This window comes from Cryptotermes secundus, unplaced genomic scaffold (genome assembly GCF_002891405.2).
Source record: "Cryptotermes secundus unplaced genomic scaffold, Csec_1.0 scaffold1950, whole genome shotgun sequence".
Classification (NCBI taxonomy): Eukaryota; Metazoa; Arthropoda; class Insecta; order Blattodea; family Kalotermitidae; genus Cryptotermes; species Cryptotermes secundus.
The window spans coordinates 196,049-217,210 of NW_019721536.1; the positions used below are offsets into that span (position 1 = coordinate 196,049).

Here is a 21,162-nt window from a genome sequence, read left to right on the forward strand (position 1 = left end):
CGAAGGCTTGCAGCACCTTATCAGTACTCTAGGGAGACAGGTCAAGTAGCCAAATCTACCACCATACGAGTGCTCTCCCACGTTTGTCCCGGGTACACTGTAATGATACCCAAGTGTCATTATGCCGCTGCGTGGGAGGCTCTGATCATAATGCCATTGCCCTTCATGGGAACTTAGCCGCCAGTTCCATTAGGCCATACTAATCCAGACCCTGAGACTGTCATTGCCCAGCGGGACCATGAGGAGGTGTCCCAACACATCCCTAGTCCATGATGTGTCCCCACCAAAGACACAGCCATAGTTCGGCCAACTTCATTGAGGATGGTGTCATGACTACCTGTAATGTGTGCCCTTAAGAAGAACACAGCTATTCCTGCCCATTTATGAGAAAAGGCAAAGGGCCAAGTATTGAATGTGAGTGTCATAGTTTATGTAGAGGTTGTATACTGTATGTATTGCTTTCCCTTTGGTATTGAAATAGAGAGGATAAGGGTAAGACTGTCTATGTGAATGTCATGTTATGAAGGTAGTTTGTTACATTGGATTCGTGTATAATTATTTTACACCATGATAGAGAGTTCACCTTCTTTGTACTATGGTAGAATCTTGTGATTGTAACCCACATGTCCTTGATGTTTACAGAGATGTGTGAAGCTACAGAATATGAATTCCATGAGCAAGGCACAGCTGGTGGAAATATTTTATCGAATAGCTACCCCTCTACCACAGCGCATTTACAAAGACAACCGTAGAGGAAGACTTCTAACAAAAATGAGAAGAAAGCAAGAGAGAAGCAGGAAGAAAGCAGAAATTATAGAAAAGAAGTATAAACTAAATTTTGAACTTAGTGTCCATTATTCACAGTCTTATGTGCAACACTGCATCGCAGTAAACTTCTTAACTTTAAAAGTTTAAAAGTTCACTACATGTTTCAGCCAGTAGGACCATCCTTTTGATGAGGAAACTGCTGTCTTCTGTTTATAATATATATGCAAGTCCCTTTGATGCTCTTGCATGTTGGAGTTGGTGCATTATGTTCATCCTTGCTGTGTGTTTCTGAATGTTTTACAAAACACACAGTACATCAAAGCGACCTTTTTTTAACACCTGATGAGGGCCGTATTGGCCAAAATATGAAATTAACTTTTAAAATTTTATTGAAGTTAACAAGTTTTATGGGACTCGGTGTTGCACGTAAGACTGGGAATAATAGACGCAAAGTGAAATGTGCAACAGGATGCAAGAATATAATATTATGATATTTTGAACTATTTTTTCTGATTCCTTAATATTAACAGTTTCATTATTGCTTTGTGCTGTATGACCAAACAGGTAGGTCTAGTCATAACACTGTGCTCTTGAATTCGGTAGGTGCTTGGCTGGGACATTGGCTTTCTAGCTGAAGTTTTGCTTGGTTTTCCTCAATCTCACCCAGGAAAGATCCAGGGAAGTTCCTTAATTAGGCCTTAGCCTCTTCCTTCAAAATCCTTTCCAGTTCATCATTAATCCTATCATCAGATGCTACATAGTTTTCGTACTGACAGAATCGTTAAATAATGCAATAAATAGTGATTCATCCACCTCAAGCCTACAGAGCGATCTCCAGGATGTACAAAAGGAGGGGAAAACTACCGGTGTTTCTCAACATTTAGGCCGTGGCCCTGTACTGAGCTGTGGCATCAATTATGCTCAGCCACAAGAAGGTCTCCTGGAATTTGTCATTTTTGTTTTCTAAGCATTTTTCATGGCTCAGGGCAGTGGCAGAAGAAATCTTAAAATATAAGTTAGATTTAGTGTGAGTACAGGAGGTCAGATGGGATGGAGGTGGCACCAAACTAGCAGGTGAATATACATTTTTCTATGGAAAGGAGAATGAAAATCATGAATCAGGTACAGGTTTTTTCATACATAAGAGAATCGTATCAGCAGTTAAGATAGTAGAATTCATTAGTGATAAGATATACATAATACTAAGAGATCGCTGGTGTGATATCATTGTTATGAATGTTCACGCCCCAACAGAAGATAAAATTGATGACATAAAGAATAAATTCTATGAAGAACTAGAACTTGTATTTGATAAATTCCCGAAGTACTGTATGAAAATTTTGTTAGGAGATTTCAATGCCAAAGCAGGGAGGGAAGACATTTTCAAACCAATGATTGGGAATGAGAGTTTGCATGAAATTAGTAATGATAATGGAGTTAGAGTTGTAAACTTTGCCACATCAAAAAATCTTACTGTCAACAGTACAATATTCCCACATCGTAACATCCATAAATTTACTTGGACATCTCTTGATGGGAAGATACACAATCAAATAGACAATATTTTGATAGATAGGAGACAGCACTCAAGTATACTTGATGTCCGATCATTCAGGGCAGCAGATTGTGATACTGACCACTGCCTGGTGGTGGCAAAGGTTAGGGAAAGACTGGCAGTTAGAAAACAAACAACACACAGAGTTCATTTGGAGAGGTTCAATCTCAAGAAATTAATTGAGGTAGAGGGTAAAGAGCAGTATTTTGTTGAAATCTCAAATAGGTTCACGGCTTCGGAAAACTTGGAAACTGAGGTGGATGTTAATAAAGCTTGGGAAACTATTAGAGAGAATATAAAAATGTCTGCCAAAGAGAGTCTAGGTTATTATGAACCGAAGAAACATAAGCCATGGTTTGATGAAGGATGCTCAAAATTATTAGATCAAAGAAAGCAAGCCAAATTGCAATGGTTACAGGATCCAAGTGAGTTAAATTTGGATAATCTGAACAATATAATACTTGAAACCAGCAGGCATTTCAGGAACAAAAAGAGGGAATATCTGAAAGACAAAATTGATGAGCTTGCAATGGACAGCAAGGACAAGAACATTAGAGACTTGTATAGAGGAATAAATGACTTAACACTTTGCGGACCGGTGATTTAAATATTTAAATCACCCTGAGGACCGGCATTTTTGTACCTACTACCCTAACTTGTGCACTGTTCACTTTAAAAAGTAATATAAAATGTAATTAATTTTATGAACTAAAATTTTTTTGAGAACACTTACGAATGCTGCTAGAAGTGCTTGAGGTTGTGATATTTCTGGAAACACTCCCCTTTGTGAAGTGGCAGTACACACTTGCAAATGTAGACATTTATATTACTTTTTTGTGAACTGCGCAAACATGGCATTGCCTAGAAGGATGCTTCCCCTTGGAATGTTCACTCTTCACAATTTTCACAAAGGTATGTTTTCGCATATCACCCGAGAGTCGCCCAGGGTGTCCACATGAGGGCTGTGTGGGGTGGCATTTGATGGGCACTAAGTCGCACTAAGTCTGTCTGACACTGGTTGTTTCGCCACCATCTCGTCTGTAGCCGAAACCTTTGCCACATTCATCAGAAATGCTTTGTATTTCAATTTTGAATCAGGGTCTAGATTTTTTTAGATTTTTGCTGTCCCCGCAATGTCCCCTTTATAGTCGGTTAAGTAAACAGCGAGATCAAGTTGCTGACTGCTAACTAAACATTCCAGAGTCTTTATCGCGCACTTGCAGGTGGTTGCATGCAATGTAAGTGGTGCCAGAGCGATGTATAGCGTGTTGCAACTTATCGTGTTCTAAAAGCATAAATCTAGGCGACTGGTCTTCCACGTTTAAAACCCGAACGCCTAGGCCTAGGTGTCCGGTCCATGAAGTGTTAAGCGGGGTTACCAGCCTAGAAGTAACTTCGTGAAGGATGAGAATGGTGATCTGCTTGCAGATTCCCACAACATTTTGGATAGGTGGAGGAACTACTTCACTCAGTTATTGAATGTACATAGGATCAGTGCTGTTAGGCAGACAGAAATCCATGCAGCTGAGCCGTTAATACCTGATCCTAGCCCTTTTGAGATTGAAAGTGCTATTGCAAAATTGAAACGGTATAAATCGCCAGGTAGTGATCACATTCCGGCAGAACTTATTCAAGCCAGAGGCGAAATATTATGTTCTATGATCCACAATCTTATTACTTCTATTTGGCATAAGGAAAAAATGCCTGATCAGTAGAAAGAGTCTATTATTGTACCACTTCACAAGAAGGGTGATAAAACTGATTGTAGTAATTATCAAGGGATATCACTGCTATCAACTTCATACAAAATTTTGTCCAATATTGTTCTCTCAAGGTTAAATCCATATATAGATGAAATTATTGGGGATCATCAATGAGGGTTTCAATGTAACATATCAACTACAGATCAGATCTTTTGCATTCGTCGGTCCATGCCATAGGCCAAGTGGTTAGTCGCTGGCTTCCCAGTGCAGCGGCCTGGGTTTGACCCCGGGTCTGGTCAAGTGGGATTTGTGGTGGACAAAGTGGCGCGGCGGTAGGTTTTCTCCAAGTGCTTCAGTTTCCCCTGCAAATCTTCATTCCACCATTTGCTCCACAATCACCCTCACCTATCGTCTGGGGTGGTCCAGGGAAACCAGGTGGGACTGAAATTAAATGGGACACGTCAGCTGTAGGTTTATGCTGATGATGTGAATCTGCTGGGTGATAATGTAGATACCAGAAAGAAAAACTCACAAGCTATAATTGACACTTGTAAAGAGGTTGGTCTGGAAGTAATCACTGAGAAGGCTAAGTATACGTGGTGTGTTCAAAAAGGATCGGACCTTTGGTCGGCAGAAATACGTTTATTGATTTGGAGGTGTAAAACCCTAATCCCCTTCAAAGTAGTCTCCTTGGTAATGCACACACTTCTCCCAGCGCTTCTGCCATTGTTGGAAACACTTCTGGAACGCGTCTTTTGGAATGGTGATCAGCCGGGCCGTCACATTGCGCATGATGTCTTCTCTTGACTCAAATCAGGTTCCTTTCAGCGGCCTTTTCAGCTTGGGAAATAGCCAAAAGTCACACGGAGCCATGTCGGGGGAATAGGGAGCCTGATGAACCACAGGGATGTTGCGTTTGGCGATGAAAGTCTGAATCAGGTGCACAGAATGGGCGGGTGCGTTATCATGATGGAGCTACCAAGTTTTTGCTGCCCACAGATCCGGTCGTTTGTGCCGCACAGTATCACGAAGGCGACGAAGGACCTCCTGGTAGTATTCCTTTGTGATGGTTTGGCCTTGTGGTGCATACTCATGATACACAACCCCACGGGAGTCGAAGAAAATGGTCAACATGACCTTGACATTGCTGCGGACCTACCATGCTTTTTTTTTTTGGCCTCGGGTATGTCGGATGTTTCCGCTGTGATGACTGCATCTTTGTTTCCGGGTCATACCCATAGGCCCATGACTCATCACCTGTGAACACTGTGTTCAGAAAGTTGGGGTTACTGTTTGCATTGTCCAGCATGTCCTGTGCGATTTACAGATGGCGTTTCTTCTGTGCCATTGTTACCAGTTTCGTTACGAATTTCGCGGACACTCTCCTCATACCCAATTCCTCGGTCAAAATTGAATGTACCGATCCAACGCTTACCCCTATCTCGTTTGCAAGTTTTCAGACTGTGATACGACCGTCCTCCATGACCAAAGTCCGCACTTGCTCAATGACATTCTCATTTCGCCTTGGTGAGGGTCTGCCTGAATGTGGTTCGCTGTCCACTGATGTGCGGTCATCTTTGAAGTGGTTGTACCACTCCTTTATTCATGAGTTGCTCATGGCATTGTCCCCGAAAGCCTGTTGAATCTTGCAAATGGTTTCCACTTGGGTATTGCCAAGCTTTTCGCAAAATTTGATGCAATATCGCTGCTCATGTTGTTCCAGCATTTTATACCTTACTGGAATCAGACGAGCGCTCACTACACGTCCTCACTCATAGGCCGACTGCCAGCGACTGACGCTTTCTGCGGGCGGGAAGAAATTCACGACTGCGCATAAATATCCCCTCCACATCTCCACTGAAGGGAGCCTCCTATGCTTCATTAGTTTGCGTAGGAAAAAAGAAGGTTCGATACTTTTTGAACACCCCACGTATGTTGCTGTCTCTTCACCAAAATGCAGGGAAGAATCATGATATAAAGATAGGAAACAGATGTTTTGAAAATGTGGCACAGTTGTGTCATTTGGGAATCATGATAACAAATCAAAACCTGATTCAGGAGGAAATTAAGACGAGATTGAACTCGGGTAATGCTTGCTACCATTCAGTCCAGAACCTTTTGTCTTCTCATCTGCTGTCAAAAAACATAGAATTTAGAATACACAAAACTATAATTTTCCCTGTGGTTTTGTATGGGTGTGAAACTTGGCCTCTGACATTAAGGGAGGAACATTGACTGAGGGTGTTGAGAATATTTGGACCGAAGAGAGCTGAAAGTCACATGAGGTTTGAGAAAACTGCATAATGAGGAGCTTCATAACTTGTACTCTTCTCCAAGTATAATTAGAATGATCAAGTCAAGGAGGATGAGGTGGGCAAGGCATGTAGCACAAATGGGGGAGATGAATGCATATAGCATATTGGTGGGAAAGCCAGTAGGGAAGACACCACTTGGAAGACCAAGGCGTAGGTGGGTGGACAATATTAAAATTGAGCTTAGAGAGATAGGATTGATCTGGCTCAGGGTAGGGACCAGTTGAGGGCTCTTGTGAACACAGTAATGAACATTTGGGTTCCATAAAATGCTGGGAAATTCTTGAGTAGCTGCAGAATTGGTGGCTCCACCAGAAGGGCTCAGTTCCATGAGTAAATAAGTAAGCATTTTTCATGAATAAATGTTTTATAGGGAAAATATTCTGAGGAGAATAATATTCATGAATATGTCAAAGAGCTCAGACCCAGAATGCCTAAATAACATCTGTGTAGCAAGTGTAAGTGACCTATCAGCAAGGAAGTATAACGAAAATATTTCCACTGAAATTTGAGATGAAGGTTGTCTGTGTCCAGTTCTCAGATCTTGCATTGCAGTGTGTAAGTGCTTGTTTCGAAACATGAGTGTTGTAATTTTTTAAAAGTTATAAGCCTACAGATTTAAATTTTATTATGAATAAGAGACAAGAGGCTTTATTAAATTTGGTGATAAGAAATCTCATAATGAAGGTTTTTTGCAATAAATAGTGATTTGTCCACCTCAAGCATACAGAGCGATCTCCAGGATGCACAAAAGGAGGGCAGAACTACCAGCACACAGAAGAAAAAGTCTGCATTCACTCATAAGTACATGGACAGCGATTAAAATTTGGTTTCATACAGTGCCCTGACACTGACCAATAGCCATTTGTGCTACTGTTCTGGGAAATGAAGCTGTAAAGCCATAGTGACTTAACCGACATCTGAACACAAAACATTCCGATCTACTCAACAGTTCTTTTTGCATAAAGGAGATGCACTTAAAATACAGAAGAAAATTATTTGCCACGCTTCAACCACGGACACTTCACGTCTGACGGCATCCTATTTGATATTAAAGATATCTAATGTAAAACCTGTATTCTGCTGACGAAGAACTCATTAAGCCTTCCTTCATTACAACTATTAGGCCAGTCTCTGGCATGTAAAATGAAAGACATTGTATTGTCGAATGATACAGATGAAAGTCAGATATCAGTTATGGCAGAAGGTACAGAAATGCAACTCATTGAAAAAATTAAGAAATCAAAATTTTTTTATTACAATTGGACAAATCTACAGATATTCAGGAGAACAGCATTTTATTTATGTATGTATGATTTATTGACCAAGGTGAAAGTGACTTGAAGGAAGATATTTTAAGTGTTTCAAAATTACCTAAGCACAATTCCAGCAGTGAAATTTTCGAAGTTTTAAATGGTTTCACTGAAGAGGAAGGTCTCAAATGGATAAATTGCTTTGGAGTTTGTACTGGCGACATTGCCTGTGTTACGCTTAGAAATTCAGATTTAGTAACTGAAATTAAGGATCTGGCAGGCAATTACTTATTTTCAATTCATTGCTACATTCATAAGCAAAACCTGGCCTCCAAAAAATTGGCACTTGAACTTCATGAAGACATGTCTCAATCTGTTAAAATTATTAAATATGTAAAAACAGTGCTTTAAATACAAGACTGTTAAAAGCATTGTGTGATGAAATGGGCTCTGATTATAAAAATCTTTTCCATTGGTTCTCCCCTGGTATATGAACTCCAAAAGGAAGTTGAGCTGCTTATAATTGATAAGAAAAGTTACTGGTTCCATTATTTCCAGGATAAGAAATGTGCATCTAGGCTGGCATATCTCAGGGACTTACTTTCTTACAGAAAAAAGTGGAATTTGAAATTTCCAAGGTCCAGATACTCATACAACAATATTTGATGCCTGGAACAAGATCAAATCATTCAAAAACAAACCCAAACTCTGGCTTAATATGATTGTGGAGGGAAACAACGAAATGTTTCAGTCATACTCAGATTATACAGGTGCATCAATGAATCCTACAATTTTAAAAATGTTACGAACAATAAACTATTGCACTTATTTGGTTCTATATGAATACAGCATAAACATAAAGGCATTTCGTTCTTCTCAATTAACTCACTAATAACAGAAGTCTATTTCCCAAAAATAACATCTGACAGATGACCACCATTCCACTGTAGGCACTCGGTAGATGTCTTCCTAAAATCACTCTTTACTCTTTGCAGCATCTCTATGGGAATTCATTCAACTTCTTCCCGAATTCGATGTTTCAGCTCCTGAATTGTGTGGGGTGCTGCGGCTTTGAGAACTTGGGATTTCAGATACCCCCAGAGAAAGAAAATCACATGTGGAAAGATCAGGTGACCTGGCTGGCCATATGATGTCCCCATATTTGGAGACAACATGGTTAGGAAACAGGTTATTCACAACTGCCATGGAAGCTCGTGCAGTGTGGCATGTACCCCCATCTTGCTGGAAAAACGTTTCTTCCTTGACTGGAAGATGAACAAGTGCAGGAGCTAAGAAGCTATACAAAATGTGAATGTAACCTTGTCCAGTCACAGTTACAGCCCTTTCCCACTCATCAGAGAATTACAGGCCAATAATTCCAAACAAAGGTATCGTGCACCATACTGTAACTTTGTAACTGTGAAGCGGTCTCTCATAAATTTCTTTGGGGTTTGTGGCTGACCAGTAGCAGAAATTTTGCTTCTTAACAAAGCCCAATAAATGGAAATGAGCTTCATCACTCATCAGTAAGTTGTTAATGACATCTTGGTTTTGATTAATTAATTGCAAAAAAGTCTTGTCAGAAATCAGCTCTGTTTTCATAGTCGTGTTCGTGTAGTGCATGTGTAATTTCAATTTTATAGGGGTAGAAATGGAGATTTTTGTGCAAAATCTGTCAAACACTGGCTTCGGACAGCCCAAGTGATATCGTGTGGCAACACGCAGACCGACATGGGCTTTGATCAATGGCTTCTCTCACTGCCGCTACATTCCCAGGTGTACATGCTGTTTTTACGCTATCACCTTTCTTCTTTAGTATAGAACCAGTAGCCTTAAAAGTTTTGAACCCAGGTCTTGATGGCATGGGCAGATGGAGCAGCACGATTGTGATGAATACCAAACTCTCATCAAAATTCACGCTGAGCAATCATGAAACTGTGACAGTTTTTGTAAAATTCTTTCATAGCAAAAGCACGTTGTGGTCCAGTCCATGGCTCCATTGCAACTAAAACGCTTTGTAATAGGCTGCTGGGTGGCAGTAGTGGCAACGTCCCCACTCCAACCAATCCAGGAAAAAACACTCCTGCCAGATCGCCCGATTCATTGACACACTATTATGGAAGCAGATGACTTCTATTCACCAAATTCAGTTTCAGATATTAGTGTAGCCTACTTGAAGATGTTGTTTGAAAAGTATCCTCCTGAAAATGAGGATCCCTGGAGACAAAATATGTGGATTTAGAACCCTTTTGTTGAACGCAAAGAGACAACCATTTCCCATGAAGGAACCCTTCAACTTAGTGAATTATCATTGGACAGAGGATTGGAAAGTACTTTTAATTCTATGAGTAATTCAGAATTCTGTTTAAGTGTGAGAATTGGATATCCAAATTTACATTGTTTTTCCACCACACACCTTTATGAAACTGCATTTTCTGCCATGACTGTGCTTAAAACCGCCTGAATCTTTCTGACTGTCTTCCTTTGCCTGTCCTTTCAACTCATCCCAGAACTAATAAGCTAACAGACAAAATAATCACTGGCCAACTAAAACCTTCAAAATCGCATCATAGCTCAAGCGCTTAGTCGCTGGCTTCCCACCATGGCAGCCCGGGTTCGATCCCTGGTCTGGTCAAGTGGGATTTGTGGTGTACAAAGTGGCACTGGGCAGGTTTTTTCCGAGTACTTCGGTTTCCCCTGCCAATCTTCATTCCACCAATTTCTCCACAATCACCCACACCTATCATCTGGGGCTGGTACAATAGGCCAGAAGTGGCCGCAGTACAAGGGACTTTGCCCCACCCCACTAGCAATAATAATAATAATAATAATAATAAATATAAAAACCTTCAAAAACTCAGTTGTAGTAAAAAAAACTAATTTTAACTTTTTGAATAACTAATGATTGCTATGTTAAAGTACTGCATTTTTAAATTCAAAATATTAATTAATATTGTAACTAGTGTTTAGAATTGAGAGATTCATACGTTTTTGTTTATTAAATTACATACTTTGCATATATAAATATTTGGCGTGTGTATGTGATAATACGTGTTTCGCCGACAAGTTGACATCCTTCAGCTGCTTCCCTTACTCAGCTGACTTCTGTGGTTAGTTACAGTGGATAGATATTTTCTCACTACTATTTCTTTTTCTAAATCAACATTAAAATCAATTTAATGAGACAATAATCAATTTTACACTGAATAATATTATAAATTTTTGGTGATCAGAATGGGGAATGTCATTGAAAATTAGCACAAATCAATTTAGTGATGTTGGCCCAAGATATGCTAAAAGATTTCATTAGTCCAGTGATTGATAAATAATTTAAATGTAATGTTTTATTTGTCAACCTGCCACACCATATACATAAGTGTACTAATACTCTGTGGGATGTCGATGTTCTAAGAGACAACCACGTAAAACTATAACAGTTGAATATATTATTCTCAATGTACAGAATGGCTGGGAAGCCATCTGGATATATATATATATACAGTGAAACCTCGCTTAACGAGCGCCTCTCATAACAAGCAAAACAAATTGTAAAAAAGTGACTCACTTAACGAGCGACATTTCACATAACGAGTGACGAGAGGGAAAGTCCCGGATTGTGCGCTTGCTACATCAGTCTCTGTGTAGCACTCATTCTGCTAGCATCTTATTGTCACTTGTGATCACACATTTTTCAAAACTTGTGTTCAGACATATTATTTGTGATTTTATTGTGCAAAGTTTAATAACCCTTGCAAAAATGTCTCCGAAGATAAAGCCGCAAAAAGACAGCCATAAAAGAATTAAAATAACCATAGAAATGAAATGTAAAATCATTGAAAAGCGAGAACAAGGTGTGAGCGTGGCTGATCTAGCATGCACATACACTTGGTCTACATTAATGACTTGCACTATCCTCAAGAACAAGGACAAGATTAAGGAGATAGATTCTTCAAAGGGAGTGACAAGAATATCTATGCAATGGTTATGGATTCTCGACAGTGTTGAAAGGTTGCTCCTCATATGGATAAACGAAAAGCAATTGCAAGGTGACACTATTAACAAGAACATCATTTTTGAGGAGGCAAAAGTGATTTTCGCCAACCTCGTTAAGGAGACGCCAGGATCATCAACAGCCAAAGAAGAAGCATTTAAGGGAAACCGTGGGTGGTTCGAGAAGTTTAAGAGAAGAACCGGCATCCACAGCATTGTAAGGCATGGTGAAGCAGCAAGCTCCAACACAAAGGCAGCAGAGAACTTCATCAGCAACTTCAAGAAGCTTGTAGATTCTGAGGGTTACCTGCCACAACAGGTTTTTAATTGTGACGAGACGGGTCTCTTCTGGAAAAAGATGCCGAAGCGAACCTATATAACAGCAGAGGATAATGCATTGCCCAGCCATAAGCCAGTTAAAGACTGTCTCATGCTGCTATTTTGTGCCATTGCAAGCAGCAATTTGAAAATTAAACTGCTGTTTGTTTACCATTCTGAAACTCCACGGGCCTTTAGGAAGTGTAAAGTCCAGAAGAGCAGGCTAAATGTGATGTGGAGGTCCAACAACAAGGCTTGGGTGACTTGTGACCTTTTTACTGATTGGATCTATGAAGTGTTTGGTCATTCTGTGAAAAAATATTTGAGATGAATCTGCCACTCCATGTCTTGCTTGTTAAGGACAATGCTCCTGCCCATCCTCCAGACCTACAAGATGACCTCCTTCAAGAATTTAAATTCAACAAGATCCAGTTTCTGCCTCCCAACACCACTCTGATACTCCAGCCTATGGACCAGCAGGTTATTTCTAACTTTAAGAAGCTTGTTTTGAGGTGACTGAAGGGACCAATCTCACTCTCAGAGAGTTTTGGAAATATCACTTCCACATTGTTGCCTGCCTCAAGATGATCAAAACGGCATGGGAAGGGGTTACCAAGAGAACCCTCACTTCTGCTTGGAAGAAGCTTTGGCCGGACAGTGTTGTCAGATGTGACTTTGAGGGGTTTGAGATAGTACCTGTGGAGCATGTAGTCAACGAGATTGTGTCTTTGGCCAAGATCATGGGGCTGGAGGTGGATAACAATGATATCGACGAGCTTGTGGAAGAGCACAGCCAAGAGCTGACCACTGAAGAGTTTATAGAGTTGCATTATGTTTCACAGCAAGAAGTTGTGAAGGAGAGTTTGTCAGAGGAGGAGGAAGAGGTAACAGCAAAGCAACAATCTTCTGGCGCAATAAGAGAAATGCTGAAAGCATGGGAAACTGTTGCATCGTACATTGAGAAGCATCACCCTAATAAGGCAGTGGCTATGCATGATACAAATTTATATAATGATAGTGCTGTGTCGCGTTTTCACCAAATTTTGAAGCGTCGGCAAAAATAAATGTCTTTAGGCAGCTTTCTAGTAAAAAAGAATTAGATATGTATCATAAATAATAAACTAATTATTGACTTGAAAGGATTCTGACGATGTTGCATACTGTACTTCTTTTGGCCTATTTTGGACTTCATCCATCATCTGGTATGTAAAAGACACTGAAATCACTGGTCCAGTGATTGAGACTAGCTCTTTCTAACGGGCCCAACTGAGTAGGTTTATCCTTCCCTACCAACCTGAAGACGGAGACAGATCCAGTCTCCAAAACGTCATGGTCTTTTGACTTTTACATACCAGATGATGGATGAAGTCCAAAATAGGCCAAAACAAGTAAACTAATTATTATTTTTTTTTCTGCAAATCAAATTTGCATTCCAAGTTGGTTCATTCTGCATAAAAGAAAAGATGAAAATGATACACGCTCCTTAACAATGTATATATAATTTTCTTTGAATAAACGTTATACATAATTTTTTTTAGTTTCGCTTAATGAGTGTTTCACATTACGAGTAAGATTCTGGAACGAATTATGCCGTTAAGCGAGGTTCCACTGTATATATATGTTGTCAACAAGTTTGCAAGCCTTGAAAAGGGCCGTTTGCTCCACCATGCTTGTGCTAGTAGTAGTGTGGGCCTTCCTTTATGGACCCTAAGGTAGTGTGTGCCTTCCGTTACGTCGCTGAGCAGTTACAAATGGACAGAATAGTGGCAATCCTAGTAGGATAGTCCGGGCCTTCTTTATGGCCACTCGGCGGTTACGAGTAAGCATTGGAGTGGAGTCTAGCTGGCCAGGCATTGTAGTCCGCTGTCTCAGTGTTGTTTGCTAGAGAGCTGCTGCCTTGTGACGTCAGCATAGCTACATAAGCTGTCTTCGGCGGAGTGCAGACGATTGAAGAAGAACTGATGATATCAAGTTTTGAGCTCTACCTTTTATACGGTGCTTGCTGGGCAGAGCTAAAGGTGCAGTTGCGGTTGTGAGCACTGATTGGCAAGCGCCCACAATGCCCTCTAGGGGGGCCAGAAAGCGAGTACTTTATAAATATATTGGTTTCAATCTGACGTTGACTTGGCTTGAGCAGAAATTGAATGTTGTTTTTTAGACCAGCAAAGCTGCATGTTAGAATGTGGAAGGTTCCGACAACTCTTTATGATTGTGCCATAATTAACACCTCGCAGACCGGTGATTTAAATATTTAAATCACCCTGGGGACCGGCATTTTTAAACATACTACCCTAACTTGTGCACTGTTCACTTTAAAAATTAATATAAAATCTCCTAATTAATTTTTTGAACTAAAATTTTTGGAGAAAACTTACCAATGCTCCTAGAAGTGCTTTAGGGTGTGATATTTCTGGAAAGTTTCCCCTTTGTGAAGTGGCATTACACAGAACTTGCAAATGTAGACATACTCCTTTTTTTGTGAACTGTGCAAACACGGCATTGCCTAGAAGTATTCTTCCCCTTGGAATGTTCACTCTTCACAATTTTCACGAGGGTATTTTTCCGCATATCACTCAAGAGTCGCCCAGGGGGATCCACATGAGGCCTTTGTGGGGTGGGAGTTGATGGGCCCGGTCATACTAAGTCTTTGTTTGACACTGGTTCTGCTGTCACCATCTGGACTGTAGCCCAGGCCTTTGCCACATTCATCAGAAATGCTTTGTATTTCAATTTTGAATCAGGGTTTAGATTTTTTGCTGTCCCCGCAATGTTATTACGTGCAGTAGTAGTGCATTATCGTCGGAGCTACTGTCACTTTTACTGTCTGTGGCCACAATTCTTTGTTGTCCCCCATCACTGTTGCTGTCTGAATGACAATCCATTACTACGTGTCTCACAAGGCAGGTCAGCTAGGTCATCAGAGGAGAATTTGTCCTTGATCCATTCTCCCCGCTAGCTACTTACTGGCTGATACACACAGCTTGAAGAAGGCGAAGCATTTTCCTTTATAGACGGTTAAGTAAACAGCGAGGTCAAGTTACTGACTGCTAACTAAACATTCCAAAGTCTTATCACCCATTTGCAGGTGGTTGCGTGCAATGTAGGTGGCGCCAGAGCGATGTATAGTGTGTTGCAACTTATCGTGTTCTAAAAGCCTGTTAACGCACGAATGGTCCGCCATGTTTAAAATCAAAAAACCTTTTAAAGGGTGCGCAGTCCGCAAAGTGTTAATTATTAATACTTATGTTAGTGAAATGTATGAACTTTAAAACATTTGTTTTTTGAATTTGTTTGGATGGGACCCTCATTTTATGAAAGAAGAATTTACCAGATTGCGGTCTTACAAACTTTGGGAACCACTGCACTAGACAAATCCCATTTGTGCTGTATATCTTGTTAATGTTACTGTCCTTCATTTCTGCTGTTAACACAATTTATTGGTTTATTGATTGATACATGATCAATTCTTTCATGTTATACAGCATCAAGTTACAGGAGGACTAACTGAGTAAGGGGAAAGGATATGGAAGGCATTTATAGTAATTTCCCAGAATCTGGTGGAAGAACTAAGAAAAGCCATGACAGATTGTTCCTTTATCATCTGGGAGTAAGGGATTTAAATCTGCTACTATCCCACTGGTGCTCAGATTCGGCTCTGAAGTAATGGTATTTATATTCAAAGCAACAGTGTGATGCTAGGCCTGCTAGAGATGTGCGTGCATCAGTGTAATGCAGCACACCAGCAGTGAAGGTTAAATAAATGACCAACAAATGAACTGATAGAAGACTGACTGTACTGTTGGCTTGCACTTATATATCTCAATTTCATCATAGTGTGCTTGTTAACCCTTTTATAAAGTGTTTTGGTGAGTTCCACATGCTTCAGAACAGTTACAAGCTTGTCTTTACAGGTCCAGTATTTCATATGGCTTCAGTGAAGCTTCAACATCACATGAACATGGTTCCCATAGCACTGGAGACAGACTGAAACCACCTCCAGATACAGTACATTTTGAACATAAGAAGATAAAGCTGAATTCTAGTTCTGGGTCTGATGACTTAAAGAGCATCCAAATGAAGAGGTTGAAAAAATTTGAGAACTCTGATCCTAATGGAGATATTCTTGATAGAATTATCATTAAGGACAGACGTAAAGAAAAAGAGAAAGAAAGGAAGAGTGAAGGACAAAATATGAAACAGAAGCAAGCAGATGAAGGTATTACAGATACACCTTTAGGACAGTCCAGATCCCCGGATTCTGAATCTAGTAATGGGAAAAAGCAGTTGGGATCCAGAAAGATCAAACTGAAGAGGTCACATTGCAGTTCCAGTTCTGAGGTAAGGTAGCATGGCTTGTATTTTGTCCTCTCTCCTTTTACATATACACAGAATATTCTAGATCATTTGTTCTCAAAATACGTTTTGCTCCAGGACCCCTTTGCTAATAAAATACTATTGCAAAACCCTCAAAACAAAAACTTATGTTTTAAACACTTATTTTCAATTTGCCACCCTATATGCAGAAAGTTCAATTAAATCAACACCATGTTTTGCAAAACAGTTTGTGTTGTACTTATCTTGCAATGGATGGACCTGCCTCCTACCCACTAGAGCATTGAGGTCTCATGTGGTTTTGTAAACCAATCTTCCTGTTGTGTTCCCCTTTTTCAGTATATCATTTTTCTTGCTGCAGTGTTGTTCTCCGCAGATATGTGTATGAAACAGAAGTAGCTTCTTCACAGTCAACACATGAATTATGTGGAAGGGAGCTCTTCAGACCAGTCACTCACGCATGGAGATGAGCCCTTCTTCAGAAGCCGCCAATTGTACAGCTTACTCGAGAAGTTCCCAGCATTTTATGGAACCAAAAAGTTCATTGCGGCGTTCACAAGAGCTCTCCACTGTTCCCTATCCTGAGCCAGGTTCATCCAGTCCATAGGATCCCATTCTCTCTCTCCCTCTCCCAGATCTATTTTAATATTGTCCACCCACCTGCATCTTGGTCTTCCTAGTGGTCTCTTTCCATCTACCATTCCCACCAATATCCTATATGCATTCCTCTTCATTTCCATTCATGCTACATGACCTGCCCATCTCATCCTCCTTCACTTGATCATTCTGATTATACTTGGAGAAGATCACAAGCTATGAAGCTCCTCCAGCCTCCCGGCAATTCATTTCTTTTCGGTCCAAATATTCTCCTCATCACCCTGTTCTCAAACACTCTCAGTCTGTGTTTATCCTTTAATGTCAGAGACCAAGTTTCACACCCATACAGAACCAAAGACAATATTGTAGTTTTGTAGATTCTAATTTTTATGTTTTTTGACAGCAGACGAGAAGACAAAAGGTTCTGGACTGAATGGTATCGAGCATTACCCGAATTCAATCTCCTCTTAATTTCCTCTTCTATCAGGTTTTTATTTGTTATAGTCATTCCCAGATATCTCAACTGTGCCACATTTTCAAAACAGCTTTTACCTGTCTTTATATCATGATTTTGCCCTGTGTTCTGGTGACAAGTCAGGAACATATACTTAGTTTTATCTTTGTTTAAATCTAGACCAACCTCCTTGCTAGCATCAGTTAAAGTTTCCGTGTTTTCCTTATGGTGTCTACATTATCACCCAGTAGATTCACATCATCAGCATAGACCAGCAGCTGATGTGTCCCATTTAATTTCAGTCCCACCTGGTTTCCCTGGACCTTCCTAATGGCGTATTCTAAAGCAGAGTTGAAAAGGAGTGCAATAAAGCATCTCCTTGTTTTAGACCATTCTGAATAGGAAAATTATCAGACAAATGTTTACCTATATGGACTTTACTAGATGTTTCGTTTAAACACATTTTGCTCAGCCTAATTAGTTCCATGGGTATCCTGAACTCTTATCAGAATATTGTGTAATACTTCTCTCCTAACTGAATCATAGGCATTCTTGAAGTCTACAAATAGCTGACATACTCTCTCATTGTACTTCCATTTTTTCCCCAGTATCTGACAAATGCAAAAGATCTGATCAGTAGTTGATCTGTTACTTTAAAACCCACGCTGGTGATCCCCAATAATTCCATCTACTTACAGACCTAACCTTGAGAGAAGAGGATCGGATAAAATTTTTATATGAAGTTGATAGGAGTGATATCCCACAGTAATTACTACAGTCAGATTGGGCACCCTTCTTGTGAGCTAGTACAATAATCAACTTAATTCCCTGATCAGGCATTTTTCCCTTATTCCAAATAGAACTAATTAGCTTATTGATAATGGAACATAATATTTCACATCCTGCTTGAAACAATTCTGCCAGAATTTGATCACTACATGGTGATTTATACCTTTTTAACTTTACAATAGCATTTTCAACCTCAGAAGGGCTAGGATCAGGTACTAATGGCTCAGCTGTATGTATCACTCTCTGCCTAATATCACTGACCCTATGTACATTCAATAACTGACAGAAGTAGTTCTTTCATCTGTTCAAAATGTTGTGGGAATCTACAAGCAGATCACCACTCTCATCCTTCACTGAATTACTTCCAGGTTGGTGACCTCTAATATATTGTTCAGATTATCCCCATTTAGTTTGCTTGGATCCTGTAACCACTGCAGTTTGACTTGTCTCCTTTGATCTGATAATTCTGAATATCCTTCATCAAAACATGGTTTATTCATCTTCAGTTCACAGTAACCTAGATCCACTTTGGCTGAATTTTTTGTATTCTCTCTAATAGTTTCCCAAGCTCTATTAATATCCTTCTCACTATCTAAGTTTTCCAGAGTTGCAAACCTATTTGAGATTTGATTTCAACATGATACTCCTTTTTACCTGCTTTAATTTCTTAAGATTTAACGTCTCCATATGAACTTAGTGTGTTTTTGTTTACTCACTGCCAGTCTCTCCATTATTTTTGCCACAACCAGATATTGGTCAGTAACACAGTCTGCTCCACTGCACGATTGGACAACAGGTATACTTGAATGTCATCTCCTATCTATCAAGATGTGGTCAGTTTGGTTGTGCATCTTTCCATCATGAGATATCCAATTAAGTTTATGAATGTTACGATGTGGAAACATCATACTTTTGACAATAAGATTTTTTGATGTGGCGAAGTTGACTGCTCTAGCTCCATTATCACTGCTAATTTTGTGCAAACTATCGTTCCCTACCTACTTCAGCATTGAAATCTAACAAAATTTTCATGTGGAATTTTGGCAATTTATCGAGTACATGTTCTAGTTCATTGTAGAATAGCCTTTATGTCATTAGTTTTGTCCTCTGTTGGAGCTTGAACACTCAGAACTATATCACACCAGCGACTTCTTAGTATGACATCCTATCAGTAACAAACTCTACCATTGTAACTGCTCATACACAAGTGTGTCCAGGTTCTGTTAGAACTATGTTCATTAAAAATACAAGACATGAATTATTTTCAAAATTTCACTCTTTTTTTATTCAAAATAGTCTTCTTCTGAATCAATACATAGCTGGAATCAATTGAAAAGTTTTCGAAAACAGGCACTGTACTCTTATTGTGGAATCACATTTAAAACTGCGATAGATTCCCTTTGGATATCCTGCATGGAGTCGTGACAGTCTCCTTTCATCGCCAACTTAACTTTTGGGAACAACCAGAAATCTGCTAGAGCCAAATCTGGCGAATACGGAGGAAGATGAAGAACTGTGATCCATTTTCTGGCCAAAAAATCGCGCACGATCTTCGATTTATAGGGTGGGACATTGTCATGGAGGAGTGACAAGGAACCTTGCTCTTGATATTCAGGTCAAATTTGAAGAATTCTTGCCCACAAACGATTGAGGACTCTGAGATAATCAGAATTCACTGTTTGACCTTCTGGTGGATATTCCTTGTGAATGATTCCTTTGGAATCGAATCGCAGAAAACGGTTAGCAGTCTTTACTCGACTCTTTTGCATGGGCACTTTCTTTGGTTTCTGCTGGCTTCTTGGGCTCGACCACGCTGCACTCTTTCGCTTTGTGAGAGGCTCATATTGAAAACACCATGTCTCATCACCAGTAACAATCAATTTGGTAAATTATGTATACAGTTGCCGTCTTGTAGTGCACTCAGTTTCACCTGTTACTTCATGACATGTTTCGGCAACATAGTGCCATCATCAGGTGCCCTAATTACGCTACCCATTTCATTGCTTGCCTTTATAAAATTATTTAAATAGTATTTAAAAAGTGCGTATTTGTCAACTATATTAAATTTACACACACAAAAACTTGTTCCACCTCGGGAACAGTGTACATCTGCAGCCACTGTAAGGCTGTGATTGCCAGAAGAGCATATCTCGGGTGAGGCTGGCTTGGGTCTTCATGGTTCTGACTGTTCGTGGTTTTCTTTAATTGACGTGGTTTTATTATCTGCCCATATAGATGCCATTTCTGAATCTGAATATTCAGATGAAGGGCTATCGGACTCCACGCTCACAGGAGACCGGAGCGCATCTTTAGGCTTTATGGTTAATATGGTTTATTTTTTCGGATTTCTTTCTGTATACTTTCCTGGGTTTCTTTAGTTTTTTTATTTAGGGCTGAGGAGACGGAAAGCTTCAGGAGCTTACAGAAAGAACGGGAAAAACACAACGGGAACTGGAGTCAGTGGAAGTGTGCCTCTGCGCGAGGACAGATAAACTCCAGGAAGAACTAACGAAAACCGGTGCAGCAATCGAGGAGACGAAACGCGAATTCCAGGCCCGTTTGGAAGGGGTACAGACGAGGACCGAGCGGGGAATCACAGTCAGCGCGAGCACAGCTCAGCCCCCGACGTTTAACGGGAATTCAACATGGAGCGTGTTCCGGCGACAATTCGAGACCATGGCAGAACACAACCGATGGTCGGACAAGGAAAAATCGACATACATAATTACTGCCCTGAAGGGTCGGGCGGCGGAAATACTGCCCGGCATTCCGGCAAATGCCACTTACGAGGAAACTCTTCAGGCTCTAGAAGACCGTTTCGGGGACCAACACTTTGCAGCTACCTACCGCTGCCAATTAAGAACAAGGACCCAGAAACCTGGAGAATCCCTGCAAGATTTTGCCACGGCCATTGAACTGCTTTCCCGTCGTGCCTACCCCAATCTACCTGAAGACCACATAGGAAGAGAGGCAGGAATAGCCTTCGTATATGGAATACGGGATGCCGATATAAGGTTCCAGCTGCTGCTAGGAGGTGAGAAGAAGGTAAACGAGGCCCTCCGACGAGCGCTAGAGCTGCAAGCGGTACTGA

At 40.3% G+C, this 21,162-nt stretch overlaps 1 protein-coding gene across 4 annotated transcripts in view; it reads left to right on the forward strand.

Moving 5' to 3' along the window:
• LOC111875579 (ashwin) overlaps nt 1-21,162 on the forward strand; it is a 66,033-nt gene that overhangs the window by 28,412 nt on the left and 16,459 nt on the right. For 3 of the 4 annotated variants that reach the window (XM_023871930.2, XM_023871927.2, XM_023871928.2), the window contains 2 exons: nt 643-824; nt 15,811-16,237. In XM_023871930.2, the coding sequence (XP_023727698.1) occupies nt 664-824; nt 15,811-16,237 (588 nt within the window). In that variant the 5' untranslated portion in view covers nt 643-663. Of the gene's footprint in view, nt 1-642; nt 825-15,810; nt 16,238-16,607; nt 16,721-21,162 lie in introns of those variants that run through there. The other variant, XM_023871929.2, reaches the window with a different exon arrangement.